Source organism: Mustela erminea, chromosome 5 (assembly GCF_009829155.1).
Source record: "Mustela erminea isolate mMusErm1 chromosome 5, mMusErm1.Pri, whole genome shotgun sequence".
NCBI classification, from domain to species: Eukaryota; Metazoa; Chordata; class Mammalia; order Carnivora; family Mustelidae; genus Mustela; species Mustela erminea.
In genome coordinates this window covers 133,376,902-133,392,991 of record NC_045618.1, presented here as the reverse complement: position 1 = coordinate 133,392,991, position 16,090 = coordinate 133,376,902, and the positions used below count along the sequence as shown (strand labels likewise).

The window sequence follows — 16,090 nt, the reverse complement described above, 5'->3', positions numbered from 1 at the left end:
CTTGTTAAAAAGAAAAACACAGGCCTAAAACGGTGTTACTGAGTCATCAAACCCGTGGCTCAATACCTAACCTAATGGCAATTTCAACCTCCCCCAGATAGCAGTCCCAACTGGTCAGTCAGGAATTTTCTGATCAATGTGAGTGAGGAATCTGTCACAAGGCCATCCCTCAGAGGAAGATGAGATACTCTGCATCATAAAACTCCCTGATCTTCCCTGATCTTGCCTGCCTGAAGCAATCCTTTCTTTTCTTTTGCTAATATCTTCTTATTCCACCCCCCTTTCAAGGAAAAGCCTTCCATTTTGTACAAATCCTTTGAACTCCCCTCTACTTCTTAGATGGGATGCTGCCCAATTTATGGATCATGCTTAGTAAAGTCACTAGATCTTCAAGTTTCTGGGATGCCTGCGGGCTCAATTGGCTAAGCCTCTGTCTTAAGCTCAGGTCAGGATCCCAGGGTTCTGGGATCAAGTGTTGCATTAGTCTGCTGCTTCCTCTGCTTGCCTTGCTTGTGCTTGCCTGTTTTCTCTTGGAAGATGAGTTAGCATAAGAATGGCCATCCTGAAGGCCAGAAAGCCATTTTACTGAGCGTCCCTAACCGGCCAACACAGCATAGGTGACTTGAGATAAGGGAAACTAGCTAAAACCTAAAAAACAACTTAAATCATATAGCACCAGGCGGTTAGGCGGTGGTGCCACAGGGACCAGATGTTAATGAAAAACAAATAGCTAACTTGCAGAGATCACAATCCTGCAAGACAGTAGTCTCCCTTGGTTTACGAATGTCCTAGTGATTTACAACAAAGAAGCTGTCTTCTCAGTAACCCAATTTCCAGGGACAAATGGCTCAGTTCCTTGAGGCCTGATGTCACCCTCCCCACCATAAAACTGAAAGAGGCTGAGGTGGAGGGAAATGTAAATAAAGTTAAATTTCTTCTAAACCTAAATCTCACTTAACCACCAGGGTGACGCCGGGGTGGCAAAAAGTTAAACAAAGTTAAACTGTCAAAGTGGGGTGCAAGACATGTATGTAGCTATGAAAAAGTGCCTTGAAAATGCTATATAAACTCTTGGCTTTGAGTGCTCGGGGTCCTTGTTGAAACCTGCAGCACTGGGCAGATACTTGGACCCCAGCTAGCTGGAAATAAACCTCGCTGTGTGACTTGCATTATCAAGAGTGTTCTCTGGGGGCGCCTGGGTGGCTCAGTGGGTCATGATCTTGGGGTCCTGGGATTGAGTCCCGCATCGGGCTCTCTGCTCAGTGGGGAGCCTGCTTCCCTCTCTCTCTTTGCCTGCCTCTCCACCTACTTGTGATTTCTCTCTGTCAAATAAATACATAAAATCTTAAAAAAAAAAAAAGAGTGTTCTCTGTCTAATTGAGGGGTGGTCGACTCCGTACCCTAAAACACTCTCTCTCTCTCTGACAAACAAACAAATAAATAAATAGAACCCTTAAAAAGGGGGGGGGTTAGATCTTCAAATTGCTTTGTTTGAATTTTGGTTTTTTACACTGTAAAGGAAAAGACCAAGAGATTTAACATCATAAAATGTGAAGTTATGACCAAAGAAAATTTAAAAATAAGTTGCAGAATAGGAGAAAATACAACACAAAATCGACAGGTGACAGACAAAGGCCTTCTACAAACCAATAAGAAATTTGGCCAAAAGATGTAAAGTGACACTCTCTGAAGGTAAAATACAAATTGATAATAAAAGTAGGAAATAGGGGCACCTGGGTGGCTCAGTGGGTTAAGCCTCTGTCTTCGGCTTGGGTCATGGTCTCAGGGTCCTGGAATCGAGCCCCGCATCGGGCTCTCTGCTGGGTGGGGAGCCTGCTTCCCCCTCTCCTTCTGTCTACTTGTGTGTCTCTCTGTCAAATAAGTAAATAAAATCTTAAAGAAAAAAAAAAGTAGGAAATAATACTGGCACAATTTGATGGACCAAATTCATAACCTGTCTTCTCCCAATTCCTTTAAATGAAAGAAAAGACACTTTTTTTTTTTTTAAAGTTTTTAAAGGTACATACCCTCCACGCAATGTGGTCTCTAAACACAAGCCCAGTCCTTCCCCGGGTGCTTATTTTTTTTGTTTGTTTCTTTGTTTGTTTTTTGTTTTTTAAGATTTTATCCATTTGACAGAGAGAGAGATCAGAAGTAGAGAGAGAGAGAGAGAGAGATCACAAGTAGAGAGAGAGAGAGAGAGAGAGAGAGAGGAGGAAGCAGGCTCCCTTCTGAGCAGAGAGCCGGAAGCGGGGCTCGATTCCAGGCAGGGGCTTTAACCCACTGAGCCACCCAGGCACCCAGTGAGAGACTTTTACTACGTTACAAACAAGAACTCTGAAACCCAGAGAAATTGAAAAAAACAAAAACAAACAAACAAACAAACAAACAAAAAAACCCCAAAAAAACACTGGATGCGGGCTACAGAACTAGTTAATAAAGCCAGAGTTAGAACTCTGATTACACCTCGCCACAATGCTGCCGCTCACCCTTGAGTCCCACATTTGGAGTCAGTCAAGGCTCTGTCACTTATTAGATCACTTCAGGGGCTTAATATTCTCCAAGCCTCAAGATCCTCCTCAGCCATATTCGAAAAAGACTCCCAGCTTCTGGTGAATGTATTGAATTTTGCATGTAAAGCATTTGGTACTGATAAAAGAGTAGCTATTGTTATTGTATGTAAAAATAAAACACTGGGCATCTCTGAACATTATATCTGTACTGCTTCTAGGGTCACATTCAAAAGATTGACTTTTAGTATCTACTAAGGCTAAACATATGCATTCCCTATTATACGGCAATTCCACTCTCAGATATATACCCCAATTGAAATGCACACTTATGTTCATCAAAAGAAGGTTCTTGAATGTTCATAGCACTATAGTCCCAATCTGAGAACTGTCAAATGCCCATTGGTAGTGACGTTGACAAACACTTGCCCTATCACAAAATGGAACACCACTTAGCAATGATAATAAATGATGTACAGCTATACCCAACAAGACACAGGGATCTCAGAAACAATGTCGAGGGAAGGCGGACAGACACCAAAGACGACGCACCGATGGACTCATTCCCATAAAATAGCTCATTTTGTTGGAAGAGGACAGAGTAACTTTGGGGACAGGGGAAATGCCCGGAGCAGAAATGAGGGTGGCTGCTGTCTTGCTGGGAATGAGGCTTCTGGGTTTCTGTGCTTGATTACAAAAGTATGTTCCCGTTGTAAAAATTCATTGGACTGCACGCTTAGGGTCTGCGCAATTTTTGTACGTATGTTATAAACCACTAAAAGTTAAAAAAAAAAAATTTGCCCTTTTCCGTGGAGGGCAAATTCTTGGAATTCTGCCTACTGGTTTAGTTCTGGTTTCACCACGAATCGATTACCCAGAGTCGATTACCCAATTTTGACTCCCAGGGCAGGCAACCGCCCGAGGGAGGGCCGCATTCCGGAGGCGGGTTCAGGACCACGCCCAGTTTTCAGCCTGTTAGCGCGCCCCGCGCGGACCGGGAGGACGACCCGCTGCTTTTACTTGAGGCGAGTCCCGGGTGCGCAGGCCCCGGGATCTGAAAGCGCCCAGACTTCTGACGCCGCTCCACCACCCACCGTTCCTGCGCCAGTGGACGCCTGACGCGGTCGGGCCTGCGAAGCGCACTCGGCCGCCCCGGACCAGACGTCGGCCGGGAGCGATCTGCGCCTTTCCTGCTCCAGGTCCGGGCGGCAGCCGCCCGCAGCCGGGATGGTGACGGTGGTCCTAGAGCCACCGGGCCGTTGCAGCTGGGACAAGCCCGTGCGCGTGATCGTGCGCGGCCTGGCCCCGCGACAGCCCGTCACGCTGCGCGCGTCCCTGCGCGACGAGAAGGGCGCGCTCTTCCGGGCCCACGCGCGGTACGAAGCCGACGCCGGCGGCCTCCTGGACCTGACGCGCGCGCCCGCGCTGGGCGGCAGCTTCGTGGGGCTCGAGCCCATGGGGCTGCTCTGGGCCATGGAGCCGGATAAGCCGCTTTGGCGATTTATGAAGCGGGACGTGCAGACGCCCTTCCCCGTGGAGCTGGAGGTGCTCGACGGCCACGAGCCCGACGCGGGTCGTGTCCTGGGCCGGACGGTGCACGAGCGCGAGTTCCTGCGGCCGGGCGTGCGGCGGGAGCCGGTGCGCGCGGGCCGGGTGCGCGGCACGCTCTTCCTGCCCCCTGGTGAGTGTGGGGTCCTAGGGGGCGCGCGGCTGGGTGCCCTGGCATCCGGTGATTTCCGGTACAGGCAGAATTAGGACAGAGAAGCTGACAATGAGGAAGTCAGTAGCCAAACAACCAAACTGGAGTATTTTGACGTGTTGGCCTCTGTTATGCGTTTTGCTTGCATTATATCGTTTATTCTCCATAATATCTCAATGAGGTGAGTACTGTTATTCCGCAGGCTAAAGAAAAGGGGTGTCAGGATGGGTAGGTATGTGGGCCACTTTGTTATCAATAAACTACAGATCTCATCAGCCCTATCAAGAAAGCTATTGTCTCGTCACCGCTCTGTAGTGCCCTGGGAACACTGGGCATCCTCTCCACTTCTTCATGCCTCATTGTACCACGGATTACACTTCAGACTCCACCGACTTTCTCACCTGAAGCCATCTCTGGATATTTATTTTTCTTTCCTCTCTCTAAATAGACATCTGAAATATCGGTAGACACACACACAAAGCCAAGGGTCAGTGCAACACAACCTAAAGCTTTATTTCAAGATTCCTGATTTTATGTCCAGTCCCCTAACAGAACACTATGAATCAACACCATCTAAAACGTGAAATCCCTCCTTCCATGATGTAGTCAGTAATGAAAGACTTTATTACTCTCCTTGATAACTAAAGAGTCTTAGAACCTTGTAGATAATTTATAGAATCATATGGAGGATAAACTCACTGATGTGAAGGTACCTTGTAGATTTTCCTTCTAAGGTATTTGTATTCCTTTTGCATAGTAACTCAGAGAACTGTGTCTTTTTCCCTATGATTCATAGGAACCCACTAAATAGAAAGATCTCTAAAAGGAAAGCAAATTATTTAAATTATATAATACCCTTCCCTTATATTGTTCTCTTTCTAGGACCTGGACCTTTCCCAGGGATCATTGACATCTTTGGAATTGGAGGGGGCCTGTTGGAATATCGAGCAAGCCTTTTGGCTGGTCATGGTTTTGCCACATTGGCTCTAGCTTATTATAACTTCGAAGATCTCGCCAAGGAAATTGACAGCATACACCTGGAGTACTTCGAAGAAGCACTGTGCTACATGCTTCAACACTCCAAGGTTCTTCTAATGTCCTTTATTGTATCATTCTCTCTAGAAATACATCCAGAGAGGTTGTCACTTTGCACTCACCTGTGCCAGGTCCCCTGTTGCTGCTGGACTCTCTTTTCACAGAGATTTCTTTTGGAGACTTCCTTGGCTTCAGGTGCCTAATCACACTTTCTCTGTCAGATGGCTTAGTAAGGCAGAATTAATCATAAGAATCCATGTGAGGTTTTATATATTTAAAGGAATTATTCAGGAATTTGCATTTGTTATGCAAAATGACTTTCCAATTTGTTAATTTTACATGCCTTTTTAAAAAGACTTTATTTATTTATTTGACACACAGAGAGCATAAGTAGGCAGAGTGGCAGGTAGAGGGAGAGAGAGAAGCAGGCTCCTCGCTGAGTAAGGAAGCCCGATGCAGGACTCGATCCCAGGACCCTGGGGTCATGACCTGAGCCAAAGGCAACCGCTTAACCAACTGAGCCACCCAGGCATCCCTTTACATGCCTTTTTAAAAAAAGATTGATTTATTCATTTGAGAGAGAAAGCATGAGCAGAGGGAAGAGGCAGAGAGAGAGGGAGAAGCAGACTCCTTGCTGAGCAGGGGAGCCCCATCCCAGGACCCTGACATCATTAGCAGAGCTGAAGGCAGACACCTAACAGGCTACCCAGGCACCCCTACATGTTTTTAAAATTTTTAAAATTTTGGGGTGCCTGGGTGGCTCAGTGGGTTGAGCCGCTGCCTTCGGCTCGGGTCATGATCTCAGGGTCCTGGGATCGAGCCCCGCGTCGGGCTCTCTGCTCAGCGGGGAGCCAGCTTCCTCCTCTCTCTCTGCCTGCCTCTCTGCCTACTTGTGGTCTCTCTCTGTTAAATAAATAAATAAAATCTTTAAAACAAACAAAAATTTTTTAAATTTTATTTATATTTTTTTTAATAAGATTTTATTTATTTATTTGACAGAGACAGCGAGAGAGGAAATACAACCACGGGGAGTGGGAGAAGGAGAAGCGGGCTTCCCACAGAGCAAGGAGCCCAATGTGGGGCTTGATCCCAGGACTCTGGGATCACGACCCGAGCTGAAGGCAGATGCCTAACAACTGAGCCACTCGGTAGCCCCTAATTTTTTAAATTGTAATTTCAGTATCGTTAACATACAGTGTTATATGTTAGTTTCGCGTGTACAGTATAGGGAGTCTACAGCTCTTCACAAGTACAATCCTTAATCCCCATCACCTATTTAATCTATCCCCCATCCACCTCCCCTCTGGTAACCACCATCAGTTTGTTCTCTAGAATTCAGAGTCTGTTTCTTGATTTCTCTCTTTTTTTTTCCCTTTCTTCATTTGTTTTGTTCCTTAAATTCCACATGAGTGAAATCATTGTATTTGTCATTCTCTAACTTATTTCACTTAACCTTATACTCTGTAGTTCTGTCTATCTTATTGCAAATGGCAAGATTTCATTTTTTTTTTTTAGTTTATTCTTTTTTTTATGGCTGAATAATATTCCGCTGTGTGTGTGTGTGTGTGTGTGTGTGTGTGTGTGAGAGAGAGACATCTTTATCCATTAATCTGTTGATGCACACTTAGGCTGCTTCCATATCTTGGCTATTGTAAATAATGCTACAATAAACAGAGGGCTGCATGCATCCCTTTGAGTTAGTGTTTTTGTATTTTGGGGGTAAATACCCAGTAGTGTGATTACTGGATTGGAGGGTAGTTTTATTTTTAACTTTTGAGGAACCTCTATACTATTTTTCCCAGCGGCTGCACCATTTTGCATTCCCACCAACAGTACATGAGTGTTCCTTTTTCTCCACATCCTCGCCCACACTTGCTTCTTGTGTTGTTGATCTTAGCCATTCTGATGGGTGTGAGGCACTAATTGTAGTTTTGATTTGCATGTACCTGATGATGAGTAATGTTGAACATCTTTTTTTAAAGATTTTTTTAAAAAGTTGAGAGAGAGAGAGAGTGCATGCAAGAGTGAAATGAGCAGGGGGAGGGGCAAAGGGAGAGGGAGAAGCAGGGTCCCCTCTGAGCAGGGAGCCCGAAGCAAGGCTCAGTCCCAGGACCCTGAGATCATGACCTGAGCCAAGATCAAGAGTTGGACACTTAACCCACTGAACTACCCAGAGGCCTTGGGTGTTGAGTTTTGTAAATTCTTTTTAAATTTTGGAATCTAACACTTTATCAGATATGTCATTTGCAAATATCTTTTCCCATTCCTTAGGTTGTCTTTTAGTTTTGTTGATTTTTTACTTTTCTGTGCAGACTCTGATTTTTTAATCTTTAATTTTCTTTTCTTTTTTTTAAAGAGTTTATTTATTTGACAGACAGAGATCACAGGCAGGCAGAGAGAGAGGTAGAAGCAGGCTCCCCACTGAGCAGAGAGCCCGATGCGGGGCTCGATCCCAGGACCTGGGATCATGACCTGAGCCGAAGGCAGAGGCTTTAACCCACCAAGCCACCCAGGCGCCCCTAATCTTTAATTTTCTGATATCAGTGTGTTCTCAGATTTTGATCAGAACTTGCTCACGTATTTCAGAAGCTAAAAACTACTTAATTTGATCTGAAGTCTTACTTGGTTTCTGTAATCATTTGCCAGTGTATGTAGATGAGGTCAGATGAGTCATTCACTTAGAACAGAACTTGGTTCCACACAGTTAGATACATTGGCCCATTGAAACTTAGATCATGCCCGCCTGAATGAGGACCTGAACTTGACAGGCTCCATGACTCAGCATTCTCTAGCGGTTGATAGTCTGGAACATTTGTAATAAATACCCAGACTTGCCAGGGAGTTCACAATTCATTTGCCATGTGTTCACTCAGATATTTTTTATGTGGGAAGAAACTCCTGTCAGCTGAGCTTGATAACCTTGTGGCCAACTCACAAATTAAAGTTAGCGTCTCTCGTTATGTTAAAATGTTTTAATAGTTAATACCTTTATTTTATAATCCTAAGATTAAGAGTCCTGTATGCTACCAACTGAGCCAACCAAGAGCTCCATACTTTTTTTCTGTCAGCCTCTAAAGGAATGGCTACTTCCCAGCCCCCATTTTCCCTCTACCCTCAGCTTAACTCAGACCCAAAGTATCAACACTCATTAATGAACCTATTCCCATCACTGTAGAACATTTTTCTATGACATGTGTTCTTGACTCTTCTTTCTTCTTGCCTTCCAGGTGAGGGGCCCAGGCATTGGGCTTCTGGGCATTTCTTTAGGGGCTGATATTTGTCTTTCTATGGCCTCATATTTGAAAAACATCTCAGCCACAGTTTCCATCAACGGATCTGGGTTCAGTGGAAACAAACCCATACAGTACAAGCAGACGTGCATCCCACCATTGAACCATGATTTTAGAAGACTCAAGGTAGCCTTCGCAGGCCTCCTGGACATTGTGGATATACGAAATGATGTTATAGGAAGGCATGAGAACCCCAGCATGATTCCAATAGAGAAAGCCCAGGGGCCCATCCTCTTCATCGTTGGTCAGGATGACCATAACTGGAGGAGTGAGTTATATGCCCAAATAGCCTCTGAACGGTTACAGGCCCATGGAAAGGAAAAACCCCAGATCCTCTCTTATCCTGGGACTGGGCATAATATTGAACCTCCTTACTTCCCCCTGTGCCCCGCTTCTCTGCACAAATTACTGAACAAACCTATAATGTGGGGTGGGGAGCCCAGGGCTCATGCTAGGGCTCAGGAAGATTCATGGAAACAAATTCTGACCTTTTTCTGCAAACATCTTGGAGGTACCCAGAATATAGCTTCCCCTAAATTGTAATGTGTTGGTCTGTTACTGACATGAGAAATTCAAGGTCAGATTCTGGTTTTCAGTAATCATATGTGTATCAGTTTTGTCCCCTGGATGATGATAAATTCATGTCGTGGGTATTAATGATGTACTTTAGGTAAAATTTTTAATACATTATGTTTTCATTAATTTTACCAATGTAACACATGCTTATTACAGAAGATTCAGTGAGGTATACAACACAAAGAGTAAAAAGCATCCGATCTGTTAAAATTTGTATTTTCTTTTAGATTTTACTTAACATTTTAAGCCATGGATGAAATTTAAAGTTGAACAAATGCTAGGTTACTTTTCTTTTTTTTTTTTTCTAAAGAATGACTGTGGGAGGGCGCCTGGGTGGCGCAGTGGGTTAAGCCTCTGCCTTCGGCTCAGGTCATGATCTCAGGGTCCTGGGATCGAGTCCCACATTAGGCTCTCTGCTTAGTGGGGAGCCTGCTTCTCCCTCCCTCTCTGCCTACTTGTGATCTCTGTCAAATAAATAAATAAAAATCTTAAAAAAAAAAAAAAAGAATCACTGTGGGAGAATTGCCATCCGGTGTTTGTTACTGGTTCGAATATTGGTAGCAGGGTAAAATTTTCATCGGCCAAACCTTACAGAGAAGTGTTGGTATAAGGAAGCCAGGCTGAACTTTTTCCTCATGGAGATCAGAGACTGTCGGAGGCAGGCCCCTGGCCAGGGCGGCCTCCGCCATTAAAAGGTGGTGCCTGGCTAGTTGCCAGGTTAGGATTGCCTCGTGAGACTAAGCTGAACGACCAAAGAGGAAGTAAACAGCATTGGTTGCTAGCGAAGTTGTTCGTTTAGGTGCACAGCCTGATTCGCTCCCTCCTGTACCCTGCTCGCTGATTGGTCATGTAAGCGTATATAAGTGTGTAGACTTGCAGAAATAGAGAGAAAAGAAAGAAGATGCATCCGAACCAGGGCGTCTTTTCGTCCTTGCGGGGTGAGGGCGATAAATGGCGCTGGCACCCGGGAACTAAATAAAGGAATCTTGCAAGGTAATCCGCAGGAAAGCGGGGAGTAAAGGTCCGCAGGTAAGCGGGGACATTAGCCACGTTCAAAAGGAAATTCCGTGGTAAAGCGGGGAGTAAAAATAGAAAAACCTTGCAAGGGAGAAGTCCGCAGGTAAGCGGGGTAAAACCACGACAGAGGTGGTGGGAAACTTGTACAAGACCGCAACAAGAAGCGGGGCGGCCATAGAGCCGGGATTTTCTTATCGAAACCGCAGGTAAGCGGGGAAGGGACCACGATCAAAGTGGTGGGAATCTTGTACAAGTCCGCAGTAAGAAGCGGGGTGGCCTTAGAGCCGGGATTTAGCAAGTCTGCAATAAGAAGCGGGGCGGCCTTAGAGCGGAATTTAGCGGCGAGTCTTTAATGTCCGCGTCTGTTTCTGTGTTCTTAATGGGATCTGAAGTATCTAAAGTGCGGTTGGAAGGGTCTTTAGAAGACCTGCTGAAAGCCAATGGAACTCCACTAAAAGCAAAAACTGCTTGGGCCTTTTTGAATACAGTGGAAAAGGCAGCTCCATGGTTCCTAGATGAAAGCTTGCTAAACATACCTCAATGGGACCATTTAGGGGAGGATTTGAAGAAACAGGATGTTTTGACTCTTCGCCTCAAATTTAACATAACAAAAGCACAGGCACTGGATATAGTAGTCTCCTGCAGAAATTGCGTAATCTTACTACCTGCACCGACCTTGGGGGTTAATCCTAAGGGTTTGTTACCTAATCATATATGGCAAATGGATGTCGCACATGTTTCAGAATTTGGAAAGTTAAGATATGTTCATGTCTCTGTAGATACCTGCTCTGGAATAATTTTCGCCTCAGTACATGGGGTGGGGGGAAATCCAGAGATGTTATCGCCCATTGCCTACAGGTTCTTGCGGCATGGGGAAAGCCACCCCAATTAAAGACAGATAATGGTCCAGCCTATAGCCCACAACCCTTTAAAGCCCTCCTACAACAACCTGACATTGACTCGATACATGGAATACCCTATAACCCACAAGGACAGGGTGTTGTGGAGCGTGCGCATCTTACAATAAAAAATGCGCTTTATAAACAAAAAGGGGGAAGAGGGGACACCTTCAGGTCCCCTAAAGATAAGCTCAACACCATTCTCTTTATTTTGAATTTTTTAACGTTGGACAAAACGGGTAAATCAGCTGCAGACAGACATGCAAGTGATGCTGCTGCTCCCCCTAAGCCTTTAGTACTTTGGAAGGACATCCTCACAGGAAAGTGGAATGGACCAGATCCAGTGTTAGTATGGAGTAGGGGGTCTGTATGTGTTTTTCCACAGGAAAAGGAGGCTCCAATTTGGATCCCAGAGCGGCTGGTACGTGCAGCCTTGCCTCCAAACACCAGTCATGATGCTGAAGATGCTGATGATAACTCTGGGGATGCTATACCTCCTGTGGCAGACTCAAGCCAGAGAGCTGTGAGCAGTGGTTAAAGCATGGCTATATCCTTTACCAGTGACTAACTCTTCTCTCATATTCCCTCCTCTCCCTTTGATGCATGGCAGGTCTGTAACTTGCTAGGAGCATGTACTGATATCTCAGCAGTGTCCATGTTAAATGGTGGCAAATTCCGCAACTGTTCTTATAAACAAAATGACTCTAGTATCTTTGAGACAACAGTTAATGTGTCTTGTCCCAATAATATTACTTAATCAGCCCACTCCCATATGCGTCTGGCCACCGTTCCCTTTCCCTCATAACAAATGCTAGCGAGCTGAATGATACGTTGAATTGCACTAAGAATTGCTATCTTTCCCAGTGCTGGAATGTTACGGCCTTCAAGCTGGCTGTGCTTATGCGTATCCCTACCCATGTTCCTATCCCAGTTTCCATTCCAGAGGACAAGTTACCGGTGGTGCTATCCAGAAAGAAGAGAGATTTTGGTATCACAGCCGCCGTTGTGACAGCATTGGCTATATCTACAGCAGCTGCCATGGCAGCAGCAGTCTCACTTGCTGCAACTATACCCACTGCGGAAGCTGTGAACACCCTTGCAGAAGGAACAGCGGCTGCCTTCAAACACAGACTCAGATCAATGCACATCTGCAAGCAGGAATCCTGATAGTCAACCAGAGAGTGGATTTGGTTCAAGAAGAAGTGGACATATGGGGGGGCCTATTGGGACTGGGATGTATCGTACCCTTCCCGGCAATTTGTGTAACTCCCATAGCCTATACTAATATGAGTGACTTACAGAATGTCTCCCGACAGCTCTCCCAATACTTGCGGGGGAATTAGTCCGCAGAATTCCAAAACTATACTCAGCACCTGCTACTAGGAATAACAAGGATAAATAATACCAGAGTTGAGCTTGCAACCCTCCCAGAGATAATCAAAACATTGCAAGATGTGTTAACCTTTACGAAACAATGGGCTAGTGTAATTGGTCTGATGACAATCCTCGTAGTGGGCTTGATTCTGCTAGTAAGGAAACTGCAAATTTGGAGACGACAGCAACATAGGCAACAGCAAGCCATGGTGCAGGCCTTGTTAGCCATCGAGGCTGGAACATCCCCCCAAGTGTGGCTAAGTATGCTGGATCGGTAGTCAACGACGGGTAAGATTGGTGGGGGAAATATACCAACCTAAGACAGGACGCAGATCATTGATATCTGCCATCTGATGACGGGTAAGGATATTCCCCGCCACTGACAACCTAAGACAGGCACGATCCCTGCCATAAAAGAAAAAAGGGGGAGATGTCGGAGGCAGGCCCCTGGCCAGGGCAGCCTCCGCCATTAAAAGATGGCGCCTGGCTAGTTGCCAGGTTAGGATTGCCTCGTGAGACTAAGCGGAATGCCCAAAGAGGAAGTAAACAGCATTGGTTGCTAGCGTAGTTGTTCGATTAGGTGCACAGCCTGATTGGCTCCCTCCTGTACCCTGCTCACTGATCGGTCATGTAAGCGTATATAAGTGTGTAGACTTGCGGAAATAAAGAGAGAGAAAAGAGAGAAGATGCATCCGAACCAGGGCGTCTTGTCGTCCTTGCGGGGCGAGGGCGATAAGAGAAGAATGCCTTGAGAGGAGGAGTTAGGGTAAAGAAGGGGAGCATCTCTAGAATAGTTAAGTCTAAACTCTGTTTCAATGATGAATGACCATGTCTTATTTTCTTTCTTCCTGGGTTTAAGAATAGACTTTGGAAAACCATAGTGTGACATTTTTAGTGGACTCATTGCTCCTTTTCTTTGAGGGCCACAAAGCATTGCATAAGTGTATCTAAAGAGATAAAAGTTGACGGTTCTAAAACTGACAAAGACATCAAGCCACATGCAATTCAAGAAGCACTATGTCTTAGCTTGCGCTGCTATAACAAAAGACCATAGACTGTTGGCTGAAACAACAGACATTTCTTTTTTTCTGGAGGCTGGGAAGTCCAAGATCAACATTCCAGCAGATTCAGTTCCTGGTAATGGACTTTTCCTGGCTTACAGATGGCTGCCTTCTCCCCATGTCCTCCTGTGACAAAGAAAGAGAGCACTGGCTTCTCTACCTTTTTTATAAGGGCACTAATTCCATCATGGTGGGGGGGCTCACTCATGCTTTCGTGTAAACCTAATAACATCCCAAAGGCTCCACCTTCAAATGCCACCACATTGTGGGTTGGGATTTAAAAATACGAATTTTGAGGGACACCTGGGTGGCTCAGTTGGTTAAGCAGCTGCCTTCGGCTCAGGTCATGATCCCAGCGTCCTGGGATCGAGTCCCACGTCGGGCTCCTTGCTCAGCAGGGAGCCTGCTTCTCCCTCTGCCTCTGCCTGCTACTCCGTCTGCCTGTGCTTACTCTCTCCCCACCTCTCTCTCTGATAAATAAATAAAATCTTAAAAAAAAAAATTTAAAAATACGAATTTTGAGGTGATGCATTCAGTTCATAAGAACAATAAACTTAAAGCAAGTATAAAGAATAGAATACCTATCACAGAAAATTATCTGTAGCAGTTTGTAACACAGTCATGAACCCTTTGGCATTTATTCCACCAAGAAGTGGAAGACCCGATACTCTTCTCTCAAATCTGGATGTGCTTCCATTTCAGTCAGATGTGTTGAGCGTAACTAGTAGTATGTCACTTCAGAGGCTAGATCATAAAATGCTATGAAGATTCCACCTTTTCAGGGTGCCTGGGTGGCTCAGTGCGTTAAAGCCTCTGCCTTCGGCTCAGGTCATGATCCCAGAGTCCTGGGATAGAGCCCCTCATCAGGCTCTCTGCTTAGCAGTGAGCCTGCTCCCCCCTCACGCCCGTCTGCCTCTCTGCCTACTTGTGATCTCTGTCAAATAAATAAATAAATAAATAAATAAGATCCCACCTTTTCTACTGGGAACATTTGCTTTTGGAGCCCTGAGGTACCTTCAGAAGTCTGACTACTTTGAGGCCGTGATAATGTGAGGAAGCCAAAAAATACATGGAGAGGCCAACTGTAGACCAGCCTTCGAGTTATTTCCACCCAGCCTTCGAGTTATTTCCACCCAGGCACCAGACATGTGAGTGAAAAACCCCCAGATTTTTCTAGGTCCTAGCCATTTATAATCTTCCCCAGCAAAGGCTTCAGATATCTGAAGCTGAGAAGAATTGTACCTTTCAAGCCATGTCCAAATTGTGTATCTGTGAGCAAATGATTGTTATTTTAAAACATTGTGTGGCAGTGTTTCGGGGTTATGTTTCAGTTAGCTATTGTTGTGAACAAACTACTTCAAAAACATGGTGGCTTAAAACAGTAACTAGTTGGGGTGCCTGGGTGTCTCAGTTGGTTGAGCACCCAACTCTTGATTTCAGCTCAAGTCCTGATCTCGGGGCCATGAGACCAAGCAATTGTCTGACTCCACACCAAGCATGGAACCTGCTTAACATTCTGTCTCCCTCTCTCTCTGCCTCTCCCCACTCTCCCTAAAAAAAGTGGGTGGGCAGAGAGTTACATAGTAACTCTTTATTTTTCTCACATAGCAGGGAGGTTGGTAGTGACTATCATCTGAGGATTCAGACAGTCCTGTGATATAGGAGGGTCTCCCAATTTCTCTCCACATGGGTTTTTTCCACTGGCTACTTGGGCTTGGACCCAAGAGTGAGCATCCCAAGAAAGCAAGGCAAAATTGCATGGCACTCTTTTGAACTAGTCTCATAAGCTACATAGCATTGCTCTTGCCATAATCTATTGGTCAAGGCAGTCCCAGAGCCTCACTCAAGTTCAAGGAGAGCATAGAGTCCACCTCTTTTAAAAGGAGAGTGGCAAGGTTCTAGGACAATATAGGATGGGGAACATTGTAATCATGCTTTGAAAATCGGCCTTCTGGCCACAGTGTTTCCCGTTCCTCCCACAGACAGAATACACCCATTCCTCTTTAAAGGTTCCTCAGAACTCTCATTCCGTGACAGTGTTCTGCGCAGGCTCAAGGTCTAAGATTGTGTCATCTGTGTCACATCCAGGTACAGACGAGACTCCTCACATATAGTTCTTGGGTATAGCTCCCCAAGTATCATTCTCAAAGTGAAAACCTGTGAACTAAAGAAACAAACACACACACACACACACACACACAGAATACAACGGTGGGAGAGGTGTAAGATAACTCTTAACATTCTTGTTCAAAAATGGGGGAAGAGGGAGGCACATGGACAAGTCACTGCCCCCTAGCGATTTTGAAATCTGAGAACATTTTGCCAAAACCTTTATTTTCCATAAAAAGAATGAGTAACTCCAAAGCCACTTCAGTCTGCTTCCTAGATGATAAAGATTAGGAGTCCAAAGTTCTGTTCTTCTCTGCACTCTTTGTATTTAGCTCAAATTTGTAGTGCTACCAGAACAGTTCTCTTAAGAACTATGTGGGTTTTCTAAAAACCTTAGTGAGGTTCACTTTATTACATAAAACACACCACTGTAAATCTACCTGAGGGGCACCTGGGTGGCTGTCATTAAGCGTCTGCCTTCGGGGAAGCTTGCTTTCCTTCTCCGATTCCCCCTGCTGGT

General features: G+C 45.3%; 1 protein-coding gene and 1 non-coding gene across 2 annotated transcripts; one reads left to right on the top strand and one right to left on the bottom strand.

Annotated features, from left to right (window-relative positions):
• Positions 1–3,500: 3,500 nt before the first annotated feature.
• On the top strand, positions 3,501–9,280 carry LOC116591780 (peroxisomal succinyl-coenzyme A thioesterase-like). Its single transcript, XM_032345009.1, has 3 exons — positions 3,501–4,191; positions 5,092–5,294; positions 8,472–9,280. The coding sequence occupies exons 1-3, from the start codon at positions 3,738–3,740 to the stop codon at positions 9,075–9,077; spliced, it is 1,263 nt and encodes a 420-aa protein (XP_032200900.1). The 5' UTR covers positions 3,501–3,737; the 3' UTR covers positions 9,078–9,280.
• Positions 8,365–8,419, bottom strand: LOC116592247. Its single transcript, XR_004286411.1, has one exon. It is a non-coding gene; the product is annotated as a small nucleolar RNA SNORD56 (small nucleolar RNA).
• Positions 9,281–16,090: the final 6,810 nt, after the last annotated feature.